A 16,821-nucleotide genomic window follows, 5' to 3' on the forward strand; every position below is an offset into this window, starting at 1 on the left:
TGTTTCGAAAATACAGGTTTCCCCACCCCTGGATTTTGCCGTTTTGCAAGGACTTCCAAATCGCAACTTGGACGTTTCTCTCGAAAATGCCCCGCCACATGTAGCAAATGCCTACTCATTTAGGACTAATCATCCCTGCAAACACAAATAAAACCAACAGACCATTCAATCATTTATCCCATACACACTCTGATACAACATTGCCCAGTACGTGCTAAGAAGCTATATGAAAAGGAGGCACAGCGCAGCATAAACCAAACCATTCTGCTAATTGAGAATCAACACATAATGCATTCTTTTCCTCTGCAGCAAAAGAAAGATCAATATTAACTCTTTCAACATCTTGTAGCCAGAATATCATCATTATGAGAAACGAATCTTCCTACTGGACAATCTGTAATCACAGCAAGTGAAACACAGGAGGTAATAGATGAAAACCTACCCAAAGGTCTGTTTTGAGGCTGTTTAAAGAGGTTGGTGAGCAGGAAATCATTAGGCAGCTGCCAGAAATCAACTTCATGATGCTTCTCAACCTTCCATCCCAGCACAGTCCTCTTGTTGTAAGCACTGCTGGATCATCAATGTTACATGCAATATGATTTCAGGTCACTTGCATTTGCACTGGAAAGAAATGGCTGAGGAAGCATTTGCATTTTCCAGTTGGTCCTTTAGTGCCAGGATTTGTTCCTCCTGTTTACAGCAGCTTTATTTAGATCAGGGAAGATTAGAAAAGTTTTACCCTTATAATGCAGGTGAGCCTTTGATTTGGCCTTTTGAATGATTTGCAGAACTTGAAGTATATGGACTATTATGGATCTTGGAGATTCAGCCCCAGTAACTCTGTGAGAAAACATATAGTAAGTGAGCTCTTTCAATTTCAAATATTTGCTCAAGTTTAAGTTCCAGGAACTCTAGCAGAATTCCACAAATTTAACTGGACCTGCTCCTTCAGCAATATCCAGTACACAGATTATTCTTTACTTTTGTTATTCTCCAAATGTTCTCACACAGAGAAAGCAGACATTCAACATTACATAAGAGTATATACTTCTGTAACAGCTGCCAAGATGAGCTGTATATGAAGTCACTAAATGAAATGTTGCTTTTCTGGCTCCACCATTTTAGCTGTAAAAACAACCACGGATAAATTAGGCCTTACCTGCTAATTTGCTTTCCTTTAGTCCCTCCGGACCGGCCCAGAATGTGACTGATGGGTTGTGTACGCCTTCCAGCAGGTGGAGACTGAGAAAAAAAACTGTGACTCTAGCGAGCCAATAAGAGCCCTTGCCAGCTAGAGAAAGATCCAGTAATAAAGTACCAAAGTAGAAGAAAAACATAACCTGTGCATCCAAAAACCTGAGCAGCCACTGGCACATTGCCAACATAGGGTGAGTGCCTGCAACATAACATGGTCCTTCAAAGAGGTCATTTAGTAAACCAGAAAACATTTCTTTTATTTATTTATTTATTTTAATACAGAAATAAACTAGCAACACAGCTCCAACAAAGAACTTGTAACTTCTGAAACATGGATACCTGAAGGGAGGGATCTGGGCCGGTCCGGAGGGACTAAAGGAAAGCAAATTAGCAGGTAAGGCCTAAGTTACCCTTCTAGCGTCCCTCTGGACCAGCCCAGAATGTGACTGATGGGAAGTAACAAAGCAGTACAATTATGGGAGGGACCCTAGCAGCCCCACCGACAAAACGCTCGCTCCAAAAGCAACCTGACAACGACTGAGAACGTCTAAACAGTAGTGCTTAGAAAAATAATGCAAAGACAACCAGGTCGCCGCCCTACAAATGTCCTCTGGAGGCAGAGCAGGTTGGGGAAGAGGGGTTGGGAGGCGAGGATAGTGGAGGGCAGACTTATAAGGTCTGTGCCAGAGCCGGTGATGGGAGGCGGGAAATACTGCTGGGCAGACTTGTACGGTCTGTGCCCTGAAAAAGGCAGGTACAAATCAAGGTAAGGTATACACACGAGTATATCTTGTTGGGCAGACTGGATGGACCATGCAGGTCTTTTTCTGCCGTCATCTACTATGTTACTATGTTACCAAACAACGCTCTGCCCAAGAGGCTGCCTGACCTCTTGGAGAGTGAGCCTTAACATGCTCTGGAACAGGTTTCCCAGAAAGAAGATAAGCTGAGGCAATCATCTCTAAGCCATCGAGAAATAGTGGGCTTAGAGGCCATGAACCCCTTACGCGCACCTCCAATCAGAACAAATAAACGATCAGATCGTCGGAAGTGATCAGTAGACTTAATATAGTGTTTCAACACCTGTTTGACATCCAAACACTTTAAAAGCCGCTGTTCCTCTGCGCCGGAAAAAGAACCTAACACAGGAAAGACCACCGGCTGAGAAACATGAAACCGAGATACTACCTTGGGGAGAAAAGAAGGCAGTGGCTGAACAAAACTCCAAGAATGGCTTTCTGCACGACAACGCCTGCAACTCTGAAACCCACCTAGCCGAAGCAATGGCCACCAAAAATACTGTCTTTAGAGTCAAGTCCTTCAAAGTACAGGACGACAAAGGCTCGAAAGGGGGCTTAGTAAGAACTGTAACCACCAAATTGAGATCCCAACAAGGAAAAGAACATTGCGAGGGAGGACGAAGGAGATTAATCCCCCTCAAAAAACGTACCACATCCGGATGACTAGAGAGAGACTTCCCTTGGATGCGACCACGAAAACAAGTCAAGGCCTCAATCTGCACCTTAAGAGAAGCCAAAGCAAGACCTTTGTCAAAACCTCGCTGCAAAAAATCTAAAATTTGCGGAACCAAAGCAGTAAAGGGGGATAGACAAAACTCCTTACACCAGTCCTCAAATATCCTCCAAGTGCGCACATAATTCAAAGAGGTAGAATGGCAACGAGAGCGAAGCATAGTAGCAATAAAAAACTATCACCTTCAACCCGGAGAAGCAGGGAAATATGAGTTCAAATTCTATTTCCCACACCGATGTGCCCAGTGACCCTGGGCATGTTGCTGCGTTCTCCGTTGTCACTAGTACAAAAATCAGATTGTAGTTTCTCCTGGGCAGGGAAATACCTACTGCACATAAATGTAATTCATCTTGAGCAGAAATTTGGAAAGTAAATCTGCAATCCAAATTAGTCCGGTGGAAAGGCATCACCTACAACTTTATTTCTACATATCCAAGTGGGGTAATACAAGGTAACCACGCTACTTTTTTCGAATGTCTTTGAAAATAAAACTTTTGGAGTTGTGGGTATAACTATTTTAACTTATGCTAAAATTCTCCATTTCAGAAAGGTTTTGTTATAAAGCACAAGCTGTTTTTTTCCATGCACATTACCAAAATGGCTTTTTTGGATTATGATCTCTTTGATGGGCAAGATCCAAAATGCCCTGCTAATTTCATATTATTACAAACATTCAATACAAAAATGTCACATTTGTATAACGGAGAGGTTACAAATGAATTTGACAGTAGAAAAGCACATGGCAATGCTGTACAGTCGAGAATTAATGTCTGTAAATTAATAGTGCATCTATTTTCTTATACTGGCTGTGCTGCTATTGTATTCAGCTCTTTGGAAATTACATTTAACTGGAAAAAATTTTTTGAGAAATACTTTTATCATAATACATTTTCAGGTACAAAACAGACAATTTGAACAGAACTTCTGCTTACCATAAAACAGAAAGGTGGAATTTATTCTTACCTGTTAATTTCCTTTCCTTGAGTCCTCTTAGATAAGTCCATATCAGTGGGTTATATCCCCTGACCAGCAGATGGAGGTGGTGAAACACAGTTTTTTCAGTGACATCACTGGTAAAACATCAGGTGCAGACTGGAGCTAAACAGTATATATCTAACAAAGCCTATAAAGGAAAATTAACTCTACAGGTTCTTCTGAAACCCCTGCCCAAAGCTGAATCAATAATAATAAATAAACAAGCAAGTTATAAAGGAGATCTGAGGGGAACAGACCAGAGCCAACATGCCCTAAGCAATCAGTGGGTAATCCCAACCCCTAGTCTTCTAGGCAGGATGACTGGTCTATCAGGACTCGAGGAAAGGAAAAACAGGTAAGAATAAATTTCACCATCCTTATCTTCCAGCTAGACCAGGCCACACAAGTTGGGATCTACAAAAGTTTGTTCATCTGGGCAGATGGAAGACAAAGGCCCCTGTACAACTTGCCTTGCCAAAGGTGCTGTCAACTCTGGCCCACAGATCCAATTTATAATGCTTCACAAAGAAATGGGGAGGACCAAATTGTTGCTCAGCAAACATCCTCTGGAGAAACAGCCGGACAACTGCCCAGGATGTGGCCTGAGCTCTAGTTGAATGGACTCAAAGCCCAACAGGAACCACTTTAATTAGCCCAAGATATAAGCCACTTTAATCCAGCATGCAATTGATGCCTTAGTTGCTCTTTCTCCTTCACAAGGCCCTTCAAAGAGAATGAAAAGATGGTCCAGTTTCCTGAATTCATTGATCACTGACAGATGCTTTAGCAAGATTCTGCATTCAATTTGCACAGTATATGATTCACCCCCTCCCTACACTCGTGTGGAACGGCAGGTAGCATAATTCAGGTGGGATACCCCAACTTTGGAAGAAACGAGAGCACTGTATGAAAGCACACTGTGCCATCTGAAAAGGATAAGTAAGGATATCTATACAAATGGGCCTGGAGCTCTAAGATCCTGTGGGCCGAGCAAATCACCACCAGAAATGCCATATTCAATATAAGAACACAAGAGTAGCATTACTGGGTCAGACCAATGGTCCATCTAGCCCAGTATCCTGTTTTCCAAACAGTGGCCAAGCCATGTCACAAGTACCTGGCAGAAATCCAATTAGCAGCAACATTCCATGCTACCAATCCTGGGGCAAGAAGTTGATTTGCCATGTCTGTCTCAATAGCAGACTATGGACTTTTCCTCCAGGAATTTGTCCAAACCTTTTTTAAACCCAGATATGATAACCGCTGTTACTACATCCTCCGGCAAAGAGTTCCAGAGCTTAACTATTCGTTGAGTTAAAAAATATTTCCTCCTATTAATGTTTTTAAAGTATTTCCATTTAACTTCCTCGAGTGTCCCCTAGTCTTTGTACTTTTGGAACGAGTAAAAATTGAATTTACTTCTACACCATTCAGGATTTTGTAGACCTCAATCATATCTCCCCTCATCCGTCTCTTTTCCAAGCTGAAGAGCCCTAACCTCGTTAGCCTTTCTTCCTACAAGAGGAGTTCCATCTCCTTTATCATTTTGGTTGCTCTTCTTTGAACCTTTTCTAATTCTGCTATATCTTTTTTGAGATACCACGACCAGAACTGAATGCAGTACTCAAGGTGCAGTCGCACCATGGAGCAGATACAAAGGCATTATAGTATTTTAGCTCTTATTAACCATCACTTTCCTAATAATTCCTAGTATCCTGTTTGCTTTTTTTGGCCGCCACCACACACTGAGCAGAGGAATTCAACGTATTATCTACAACGATACCTAGATCTTTTTCTTGAATACTGACCCCCAAGGTGGACCCTAGTTAACTATGATTTGAATTATTCTTTCCAATGTGCATCACCTTGCATTTGTCCACATTAAATACCATCTGCCATTTGGATGCCCAGTCTTCCAATTTCCTAAGGTCTTCCTACAATATTTCACAGTCCGCTCATGTTTTAACAACCTTGAATAGTTTTGTATTATCTGCAAATTTAATCACCTCACTCATCGTTCCGATTTCCATATCATTTATAAATATGTTAAGTAACACCGGTCCCAATACAGATCCCTGCGGCATTCCACTGTTCACCCTTCTCCATTGAGAGAAATGACCATTTAACCCTTCCCTCTGTTTTCTGTCCACTAACCAATTCCTAATCTACACCAGAACCTTGCCTTCTATCCCATGACCCTTTAATTTTCTCAGGAGTCTCTCATGAGGAACTTTATCAAAAGCTTTCTGAAAATCTTACATCAACCAGCTCACCTTTATCCACATGTTTATTCATGCCTTCAAAGAAATTAAGCAAATTGGTGAAACAAGACTTCCCTTGGCTGAACCCATGCTGACTCTGTCCCAATAAACTAACTATGTTTGTCTATGTGTTCTGTAATTTTATTCTTTATAATAGTTTTCAAGAATAGATCTTTCAAAGATGCCAGCCTGGGAGCTTCAAAGGGAGGACCCACCATGGCCCACATCACCAAAAAGAGGTCCCACTGGGGCAGGACTGGCCAAAATGGGATGAAGCTGTTTGACCTCTCAAACGAGCTAGACATCATCAGGTAAGACTGCCAGGGAGTTGCCCCCCAGAGGGTCTTAATAGTAGACCAAAGTTGCCACTTAGATTTTGAGAGAATTCAGGGCAAGGCCCTGGTCTAACCCATACTGGAGAAAAAAATTGCAGAAATATACACCTTCCAGAATGAGAATGTCCTTCAACCACACCCTAACTCAAAACGTAGCCAAACCCTCACGTATGTTAGAGACGTAGAGGACTTCCTGGCCTATAACAAGGCTTCAATAATTGGTGCTGGATATTCTTTGAGACTGAAACATGTCCTCACAAGAACCAGGCCATAAGCCAGAAAGGATCTGGATTTTCCATTACCAGCCCCTCAGTCAAGGGAGAGGCTCATCCACTAGAAGCTAAGTCAGATAAGGATACCATGGGCATTTTGGTCAGTCTGGCACCACAACAGTCACCAGAAATGGATGCTGCACCACCCTTTGCAAAACTCAGCTCACAAGGGGAGGGGGGGTGGACATACAGAAAGACTCGAATAGGCCAAGTCTTCACCAGTTCATCAATCCCTGCCGAACCTCTTGCAGACCTATGGCAAAAGAAACAAGGATACTTCAAATTCTCTGGAGAAGCCATCAGACTGGACTGTTTTACCCCAGCGATATCCATTAACCTAGAAGGCTGACTCACTCAGAGTTCTCTCCCTCAGGTCCAGAAAATGATGGCTGAAGTAGTCATCTTGGACATTGTTCACCCCGGCAATTTACACTGCTGAGAGTACCAAGAGATGGTGCACCATAGGCACTGGATCTCCAGTGTCACCACCTTACTTCCTAATTTCATCACTGCCATGTTGTCTGAGAAAACCCAGAATGTCTTCCTCTGAATGATGGAGAGGAAACCCTGCAACACTTAGCAAATTGCCCTGGCTACTAGCCAGTTGATGAAGCAGGTGGCATCTACCAGCACATTGATGTGACATGGCCACCTCAAATGGGAGGGCCCTGAACTGGAAGTGCCTGCCCAAGAAGCAGAAACTCAGATGCCTGAAATCTGGATGAATATAGATGTGAGAGTAGGCATGGCCTAGTGGTTAGGGTGGTCGACTTTGGTCCTGGGGAACTGAGGAACTGAGTTCAATTCCCACTTCAGCTCCTTGTGACTCTGGGCAAGTCACTTAACCCTCCATTGCCCCAGGTACAAATAAGTACCTGTATACAATATGTAAGCCAAATTGAGCCTGCCATGAGTGGGAAAGCGCGGGTACAAATATTTAAAAAAAAAAATCCAAGGAAGAAAGGAACACTCCTGGGTGAACAAATGTGATTAACGAATGCAGGGTCTCCAAGTAAAAACAGGGGACCTACAAGGCTGCACTAATCCCCTTGAGGTTCTGAATGAGATGGAAGGAGCCCCCTTTCCTGAGGACCACAAAGTAAATGGAGTACCGTCCCAAATCCTTCAGTACTTCCAGGTAGATGAGGTGAATTAGGGTTTTGTCCGCTGCTCTGCATTTGAGAGGGGAGCTACCAAAGGATACAGGGTAAGCAAATTCCAAGGCACAGCAATCACAAACTCCAGAACTCACAGGTCTGAGATAATAAGGGGCCACTCTCAGGGAAAAAAAACTGAGCCAACCTCCCATTTGGACTGGTTTGGGGGGGGGGGGGGGGAGGTCGAGGAAAGAAACACTCCTGGGCGAACAAATGTGATCAACGAATGCAGGGTCTCCAAGTGAAAACAGGGGACCTACAAGGCTTCACTAATCTTGAGGTTCAGAATGAGATGGAAGGCGCCCCCCCCCCCCTTCCTGGGGACCACAAAGTAAATGGAGTACCGTCCCAAATCCTCCAGCACTTTCAGGTGGATGAGGTGAATTAGGGTTTTGTCTGCTGCTCTGCATTTGAGAGGGGAGCTGCCAAAGGATACAGGGTAAGCAAATTCCAAAGCACAGCAATCACAAACTCCAGAATTTTGGTCTGAGATAAGGGGGTCACTCTCAGGAAAAAAAAAAGACAGACAACCTCCCATTTGGACTGGTTTGGGGGGGGGGGGAGGTCAGAGGACTCACCACCATCCCTGAGCTACTTTGCCCCACCCCTTGGCGATGGCAACCCCCAAAAAGGTCTTCTTAGAGTGGAAATGATCCCAATCTTGGGAGTGACCCTGAACCCCAAAAGCTTTGGAAGTTCCATGGGGCTTGTACTTAGGCAGTCAGTGAGGCTGGGCCTTGCCCAGATCCTTGATTAGCTTCTCAAGGTCCTCTCTAAACAACCTACCATTAAAGGGCAGCCTGCAAAGTCGGTCCTTGGAAGCCACATCTGCCATCCAATAGTGCAGCCAAAGTCGATGAGCCCCCACTGCCAAGGCTACCAATTTCAAACATATCTGGACTAGATCATAAAGCAAGTCAGACAGGAAAGCCACCCTAGATTCTAGCCAGCCTGACTCCAAGGAAGGTGGAAATTGCTATATCCACTGGAGCATCACCATGGCCATGTAACATCCACAAAAAGCTTCCTGAACTTCTAGAGTGTCAAAGATGAAATCTGAAGGCCACCCAAGGCATTCACGTTTGGGAGGGGAAAGAGACAGTCAAAATCCTCCCAAGGGAGTGGATAAAAACACCCCATATGCTTGGGCCCCTGAATGACAGCACTGGGGTTTCCCACTTCTTCAGAACCATTTCTGATAGGGCCCAATGGAGGAGAAAAGCCTCCATGGGCTTGCAGTAGTCTCTGGTCTCCTTAGGGAGAGCTGTATCCAACTGGAGGACATCTATGACTTAATCAATAAGAGCCAGGAGCTCCTTGTGCCAAAAGAGACACACAATTGAAGACTGTCATCCTTGGGAAACAACTTGGACTTCAGGGATTCAGAACATGTGGAACAAAAGCCTCAGCATCTCCTCCACACAGTTTGAAACCCTACAGGGCGGAGGGGAAGCTCTGGGAGCTCCTCTAAGCCTCTGCAGGAACCTGCAACCACCTGCTGTGCAGCAGAGGAACAAAAAGGGCAGAAGGGATGGACCCCAGGTGCCCCCCCCCCCCAAGGTCAACCCTTGGAACCTTGCTCAGAGGTTTGGGCCCCTGCCAAGCTCCTCTGAGATGGCTGCAATAGGGCTAAATTCTCAACCTGGGTTCCTGAGAGCACCAAAGGGCCAATCTGGGTGTGGGGGACATGGGGGATTCCCTCTCCCATGCCCCTCAAGGTGGTGCACTCGTCGTCTGCTCTGCAGCTGAAGACACAGGACCAGTGTCACATACAACTGCCACTGAGGTCAAAAGGCTGAATGGAGCTCCACTGCTGCAATGGCATCCAATGACTATGCCGTAAGGCTCTTGCAACTGGAGTCCCCTGCCCCTAAAGGCCCACCCTGTAATTGGGGAACTGGCCACACCTGACAGCTGGTGGTCGCATGCTGCAACTGTCCCCCCCCCCCCCCCCAAAAAAAAAATACCTGACCAGGAAGGAGGGATTCCTCACACTGTTGGAGGCCGGGGATCCAACTGACCTACAGAGCTCAGCCTAATCTCGGTTTTGCTTTCTTTCATTTTTTTTTAACTTTATCAGCTGTGTATTTAAGCTATTTAATTTTTTTTTTTTTTTAAGAAATGAGGCTCTGGATGGGGGAAAAGGTGGCGGCAAGGGGGGGGGCTGGCAAAGGCCACTTAGGGTCTGTGCTAGCTGCTCTAAAGCCCACAGGAAAAGGACCCACGCAAGGGGGGTAACCCCCCCCCCAAAAAAAAAAAAAACAAACCCTCAACCCGGATGCAGCCCATAAGCCACAGCTGGGAGAAAAAACAAGACAGATACCAGCCATGGCCTGTTTCTGGAGCCAGGATAAAAATAAAAAAACAACAAAAGCCAAATAACTGCTGTATAACCTCCTGGAGGCAGAGAAATACCAACTAGCTCCAAGCTGCACCTGTTATTAGACTCATCATTGAAAGCTGTTTCTCTATTTCCATCTGATGGTCAAAGGATAGAACCTACTGGATGATAAGAAAATTGAATTTAAGTAACAGTGGCATTGCTGAAAACATTTTATAAGTTTTTGGAATTCAATCTATTTTGCTTCACTATTTTCCTATATTTGTTTAAAATACCTCTTACAGATTTCAAACATTCCCTGGCTCTTTGCTGTTTTCTCCCCGAAGAATCTGTTACGTAGCTGCCATTAATTGGACATTTTTGAAACTTAAAAAAATATATATATCCAGCTTTACCTCTTCAATAAAAGTAACTGGAAGTCTTACCCTCTTGCTTGTGGCATCAACAGCATTTATGGCTGTGGTATGATTTTAATCAAAAGAACATTAAGTTCTGAGCATTTAGCATTCCAGTGGAGCTCAGTAAAATCCAATGAAGTAAAACACAGAGTTGAGTATGACAGCTTAGCAGGAAATGCTGTGTACTGCAACGGGGGGGGGGGGGGGGGGGGGGGGGGGGGGGGGGGGATCTAGATTTGATTTTTGGGCCAGATCTTTCTCTCTCCAAATTGACCAGGACTGGAAGAGGGTGGAGGCTGCAAAAGTAGCATTCATAGAATGAGGGAGGGAGAGGAGAGGTTGGGAGAAGGGTTCAAAATCCTTTTATAGTTTGGTTGTAGAGCTCATGATTGCAAGATTCTGTAAGATGGGCTGCTGTGTGGCTCTCAGCCAAAATTTTTGCAATGACTGGGCCGAGTGGGATAGAAGGAGAGATAAATGAGATAAATACATGCATTGAGGTAGCTTTACATGAAAAGAAACATGATACTATAATCCAAGAAAAGCCAGCTCTGATTGAACTAGAAACCCAAACTAGGAGAAAACTACTGAATAAATATAATAGAATAAATGAAATGTTTAAATTCATTAGTATACAGCTCTATATGCCCTTTAAAATGAAAATCATGTTAATATACCACTTCTCATTTTTAGCTGCATTCTAGATCCTATGCTTCTGCTACATTATAGGCCTATAAAGGCCACATATGTGTATTTCAAAATTGCTGACTGAAGGGTTGTAATGAAACTGAAATTCAATAGAAAACTATCAAGAATTTTTTAAAATGCTACAAAATCAACATGTTTGTCATTAGATGTTTCAGTTTGTAAACATTATGGTGCTCAGTTACACAGTGGGGCTCATTTTCAAAGCACTTAGCCTTCCAAATTCCATAGGTTTCTATGGAACTTTGGAAGGTTAAGTGCTTTGAAAATATGCCTCTTACAGTAACCTATGTAACTTTGTAAGTCTATGTGCTGTGAAAACGAGCCTCTATATTTAAAAAAAATTCCCACTATTTTTATTACAATGTTATTGCAGTCTTGAAATTCCTGTAGTGGCAGCACTTCAGTATTATCAAGAGTTTAGTTCCAACAGTCACTGTACTATATGGGAGTACCATGTCAAAAAAAAAAAAAAAGCAAAAATGGAGGGCTTGTGTTTAAGCGGCATTTTACCAAGCCACAGCCTCCCGAGATAAATTATTATTGGGTTTACTTAAGGTAACAAAACAGCAGTGCAATGGTCACTCTTTAGTCACTACAAGAGCATGTTCACAGTATTTAATAGTATTAGCAGTATATTTCCATATCAATCCATACACAAAGAGAAGGCACTGAAAATGATCTCTAACTTCCCTATAAGTGGGCTGAGCTTTAAGTTACTACATATTACTTAAAATCTGTCAACCCTATTCTTCACATTTGTGTTTAAATAGGCATTGTGATTATTCTATAAAATATATGTTTCTAAATATTAATCTAAAAAAATGTTTTCCGTCAGGGGACTCAGACCATTTCCTTGGATATGTAAAATGACACAAACAATCTTCAGAGTAGGAGAAAGTTGTTGAGTCGTAACACCCAGCAAAACTGAAATGCAGACATCACTGAAATTGGTTTGTCAACAACTAGATTTTATTAGTGGGCATTTGTTTTAATTTAAAAATAAAAATTGGCAGAAACATGCCAATTTATGTTAATAAAAATATTAAACATAACAAGATTTTACTGGTTATACCACAATTCCTCAGTATTTAATGACAGGTATGCTTAATTGTGCCCCTCCTGGACTCTCAAATAATGTTAAAGTTCAATTCTAAACACATTCATGGCAGCAGACACAGGCATGGGAAACCAGTAATCACTTAACCCTTAAGTGCTAGCAATCTGCCAGATCACATATATGCAGCCATCTGAGAAACTGGTTTTATATGTTAAGCTAATAGATTTTAGCAAGAACCTGCTATCAGACTAATTTGGTGATTATTATCAATTTACAACCAGATCTTAATTAACAGTTACCGGTAGCCTTAGGCTACTCTTCTTAACCCATGTACTGGAAGTCACATGTGCCTATTCATGGACTTCAAAAAAGGCCATTCTATAACAGAGAATTTACAGAATAATATGAAACGGAAAGCAGCCGATACACAACTGTAGGACCCAGAACTGCAATTTAAAAGACATGGGTAGCCTTGGGATTGCCTTATATTGCTGATGAGGAAGGATGTTTATACAGACACCTCATGCTGGTACGAGACACAGCTAAAGGGTTCTGATTCTGAGATCATCTTCCTTCCAACCCTCAGCTAGCATGGTAATTGCCAGAGGATGGCTAGGATAGAAAGACACCACCACACAGCATTTCACTGAATGACAAAGGATAAACTTTGCTATCTAAGCATTACCACATAATTATAATGTTAAAACCTGCCCAGTGATTTAGCAGAGCTAAACAAAGATTTAAAGAAAACTGTACTGCCTAGACAATTACCTAGGGATGAAAACTGAGCAACACCAAGTGGTGTATTCTTAAATTCTTATTGTACCAAAAAGTGTAACTAATCTGTGTTCTAATTGGTTAGACTTTTTGATACAATAAGAATTTACGGATACCCAACCATCCATGTGGATTTATAATAAAGATTTTAACCTTTTTAACCATGTCATTTTCTTCCTGAGCTTGATTGGTTGTCATATCACATGATGTTTTTAACATAAGTACCAATGACTGATTACTTAAAGGAAGACATTAATGGCACTCATTCTGAATGTTTTAGATACTGCTAGCTGAAAAAGTGCACACTTTGCCCTTGTGATTAAAAAAAATCTTGATTGTTAATTATTCCTACCCTGAGCAGCCCCAACAGGCAGCTTTAGGTTATTTAAACCATAATCCACTACAATCTGGAACTCACTCTATTAAAATAAAATGACTATGTCCCAAAACGTAGTAGTTTGTGGTTTACAAATACAGACTGATCAGTCAGGAGTCATCCAGATCATGCATCAAGTCTGTGAAATAATGCTGTTGACCAGTACTGCACACAGATTTTTGAATCATTGAGCAATAGTTGGCCATAGCTGTTATCAAACATATTTATTAAGACTATACAACTTTAATGTTAATTTTTTAATGGCACCTTTCTACAATTTTTTAATGGCACCTTTCTACTGAATCAAAAGTAAAGTCCTATAAATATGGCTGCTAGCAGATTGTTGTGATGTTTAGGCATGTGTCTTTCAAAATACAAACTCTAACCCTAAGTTCAACAGGGAAAACTTTTATGTAGGCATTGGATGTAAACTAATCCATTCCTCTGCCTGAAATTACTGTTTCCATACTAGCTGAAAAGATCATGTCTATTCATAGTAAGGAGATTTAGTTGTTGAATGTATGGTCAGATTGGCTGAATGCCACTGGGTGATATGCAAATCAGTAGTCCAGAAACCACTGTCAAACAAAACATGAGTGACAGGAGTCCAAAACAGCAGCCTCTACAGATAAAAATAAAATCTCAGGCAGATGACTGTGCAATGGCAACAACTGCAGCTGAGGAAATGGAAAGGGGTTAAAATGCCCAATGTGGAAAGGGTTTCTTTATTTCTGTAGGCAACAAACATGAGGTTTAGCATACAACACTTGGAAGGACATGAGTGAGGCATTTTAATATTGAGCCAGTACATTTTCTGGTGCCTCCTTTGCCTTTTTTATTTACTGTTCTTAACCTGGTGAAGTCAGCATCAACGAACATTTCAATACATTGGTTATCTGGTGATAAACACCATAGGCAGATAGAAGAGTGTGCACACAGGAAGAAACAAACAAAAAAAAAAACCCGCCATCACCAAACCTTGACTTGAACATAGCGCTCCTGCTATGTGAGAATATTAAAAGACAATTTGGGAGCTGAACTTAATGATTCGTTTGCTCTGATTAAAAGAAAAAAAAAACCAAACACTCAAACTACCACAAATACTGGATGCATTTGAATTGTAAGTGAACTGAATTCCACTGATTTTCTCTAGTCACTTCTGCGTAGTAAGTGAATCAGATAACACACCCAAGCAACTTTTCTAACACACTTTTGTCACATGTATGTAGGTAAATATATGTAAAAGTATCAAAAATGTCATTTCAGAAGGATGTAAAACTGTGAAGCCTATAAGAAACACATCTGAAAGGAGAAAATCCAGATTTCAGACATACAAAAATCTCAAAACAAATGATTAAATGTTTCACTTGCATATGCTTTTCAGCCAAGTCCAGAGGATGTGTGCGCAACTGGGAAGGCAGAATGATCTAACACTGAAGGAGAGAAATAGGACATGTATCCCCATATGTTAAATAGGCACATTTACCAAAGAGTGTGTAGAAAGTGCAGCTGCCCCCGTTTCTTTTCAGAAGGACAAGGTCAGAATGAAGCAATGGAATGACCTATTTTTGTTCAACAGCAAAGAAAATTCTTCAAAAAGTCACAACATATGTAACCAAATATTCTAACTAACTGGAAGCCCCTGCTTACCTTACAATAAGTTAAAAGGAGACAAAGATAGCACTTAAGGTCACACCAGAATCTGTAATGCAGTGCACATCAGCAGTTTGTGAAATATTCAGGGCAGAAGGAGGGAACACAGTCTTTACCAGTAAAAGCCATTAAGAAGTACATCCAGCTCTCCCTTTCCCCAAGAGGATTTAAGAAAAGGTATTTGAAAGAAACGGCACAGCAAATAGACATAATCTTGAAGATTTTTAAAGAATAAATATTTTTTGTAATTAAACATAATGCAAACACGTGCCACGCTTGCTCTTTGTCCATGCATATGCGCTATATACAATTTGAAAAATACTGTGTTGTCCTATTTTTCTCATTTTAAAAGTCATATACAAAGGTTTTCCTTTTAGTCTCTAACCCTTCACTAGCTCCTCCCAAGAACTTGCTGCCTTCACAAGAAGACAAACATTCATTCATTAATTTTACAGAATGTAAGAGGGAGAGCTAAAGGAAAGAAACAGAAAAGGCTGGATACTGGGGTCCGGGGGGGGGGGGGGGGGGGGGGAGGGGGCAGAGTACCCTTGCCAAAGTACATCAAAATGGCTGGTTTGGAACTGAAAAGCAGTGTCAAAACGTGGTATTAAATTTAATCTGTACTACACACAAACGGAAAAAAAAAATCCGAAAGAAAACCAGGTCAGCTCTTAAGAAGGAGGCTACATTACAAGTTAAAGTTGGAGGGTTTCTTTTTCCCGTGTCTCTGTCACACTCCTGTTGTTGGCCGCCTAGAATACTGTTGTACAATTGTTTATCTACCTTTTTTTTTTTATTACAATATAATTTACTTCAACTTTCTGTTAACAAAACTGAAATGCGGCACTAGAGACCAGCGATGTCAGAAGAGGATTTAGTGCCTTGCTTTTGTTGGTTTGCTTTGTGGTTTGTTTGTTTTTAATTGCATGAGCACTCTAGAAGATAAAAGTTTTCAGAGTTCAATTTTGTTTTTATATATATGCAGGGCAGCTCTCAGTCCTCGATATACTCCCACAGATCTTTCTCGTAACCTTCATGCACGTGCAGTAACAAAACTCTTCTTCGACTCTCACAATACCTGCAGTAAGGATAGGTATAAGAAGCAGAAAATGAAGGTCAGAAGCAAAATTCTAATCCCTTATAATAGCAAAGTTCCTCAAAAGTGGCAATTAAGAAAGTACTTCTCTAGTGGTATAGTATTCAAACTGGAACATCAGTGAAATTTCTTTTTCTAATCTGACAAGTATCAATTTGCAATGGCAATTCAACTATGTAATGAACATTAACTGGAAAAAACAAATTTAAGGAAACTGGTCAATTTGACCTTTTTAGGTGACAAACTCTAATAAACGCCCTTTTGTGAAAATTAAATTTGCTTAGACTCATTACCGGTATCTGCCGACTTCTAGGACACCGGTAATGAGCAGATACCAGTTCTACTTAGTTTTCCACATCAAAGCACTTTTATGCCAACATAGCCAAAATGTTCAGCCCTGGGATCTGATCCCTTGCTTACTTATAACACAGCACCTATGTAAGAAGTCCAAAAAACATCTATTTTATAAACGCAACATAAGCACCCAGAATCAGCCCCAACAGCGCACAAATTTATACCTGCTCCAAAAAAATATACATGCATATTACATCTCTGCCTCCACACAAACTGTGACACTCAGGGATGGTTTTAGACATGCTGGGGACCAGGGCAGAAATTAAGGAGGGGGTCCCTTCCTCCAATCTCCCCACCCACCATTACTACCACACATAAAACAACTTTACAT

The 16,821-nt window shown here is 41.6% G+C and overlaps 1 protein-coding gene across 3 annotated transcripts in view; it reads right to left on the minus strand.

Moving 5' to 3' along the window:
- Window positions 1-12,124: 12,124 nt before the first annotated feature.
- The window catches only part of ARIH1 (ariadne RBR E3 ubiquitin protein ligase 1), a 420,527-nt gene continuing 415,830 nt past the window's right edge, over window positions 12,125-16,821 (minus strand). For all 3 annotated transcript variants that reach the window (XM_030187624.1, XM_030187631.1, XM_030187615.1), the window contains exon 14: window positions 12,125-16,118. In XM_030187624.1, coding sequence (XP_030043484.1) covers window positions 16,034-16,118 — 85 coding nt within the window. In that variant the 3' untranslated portion in view covers window positions 12,125-16,033. The remainder of the gene's footprint in view (window positions 16,119-16,821) is intronic.

Source organism: Microcaecilia unicolor, chromosome 1 (assembly GCF_901765095.1).
Source record: "Microcaecilia unicolor chromosome 1, aMicUni1.1, whole genome shotgun sequence".
Taxonomy (NCBI): Eukaryota; Metazoa; Chordata; class Amphibia; order Gymnophiona; family Siphonopidae; genus Microcaecilia; species Microcaecilia unicolor.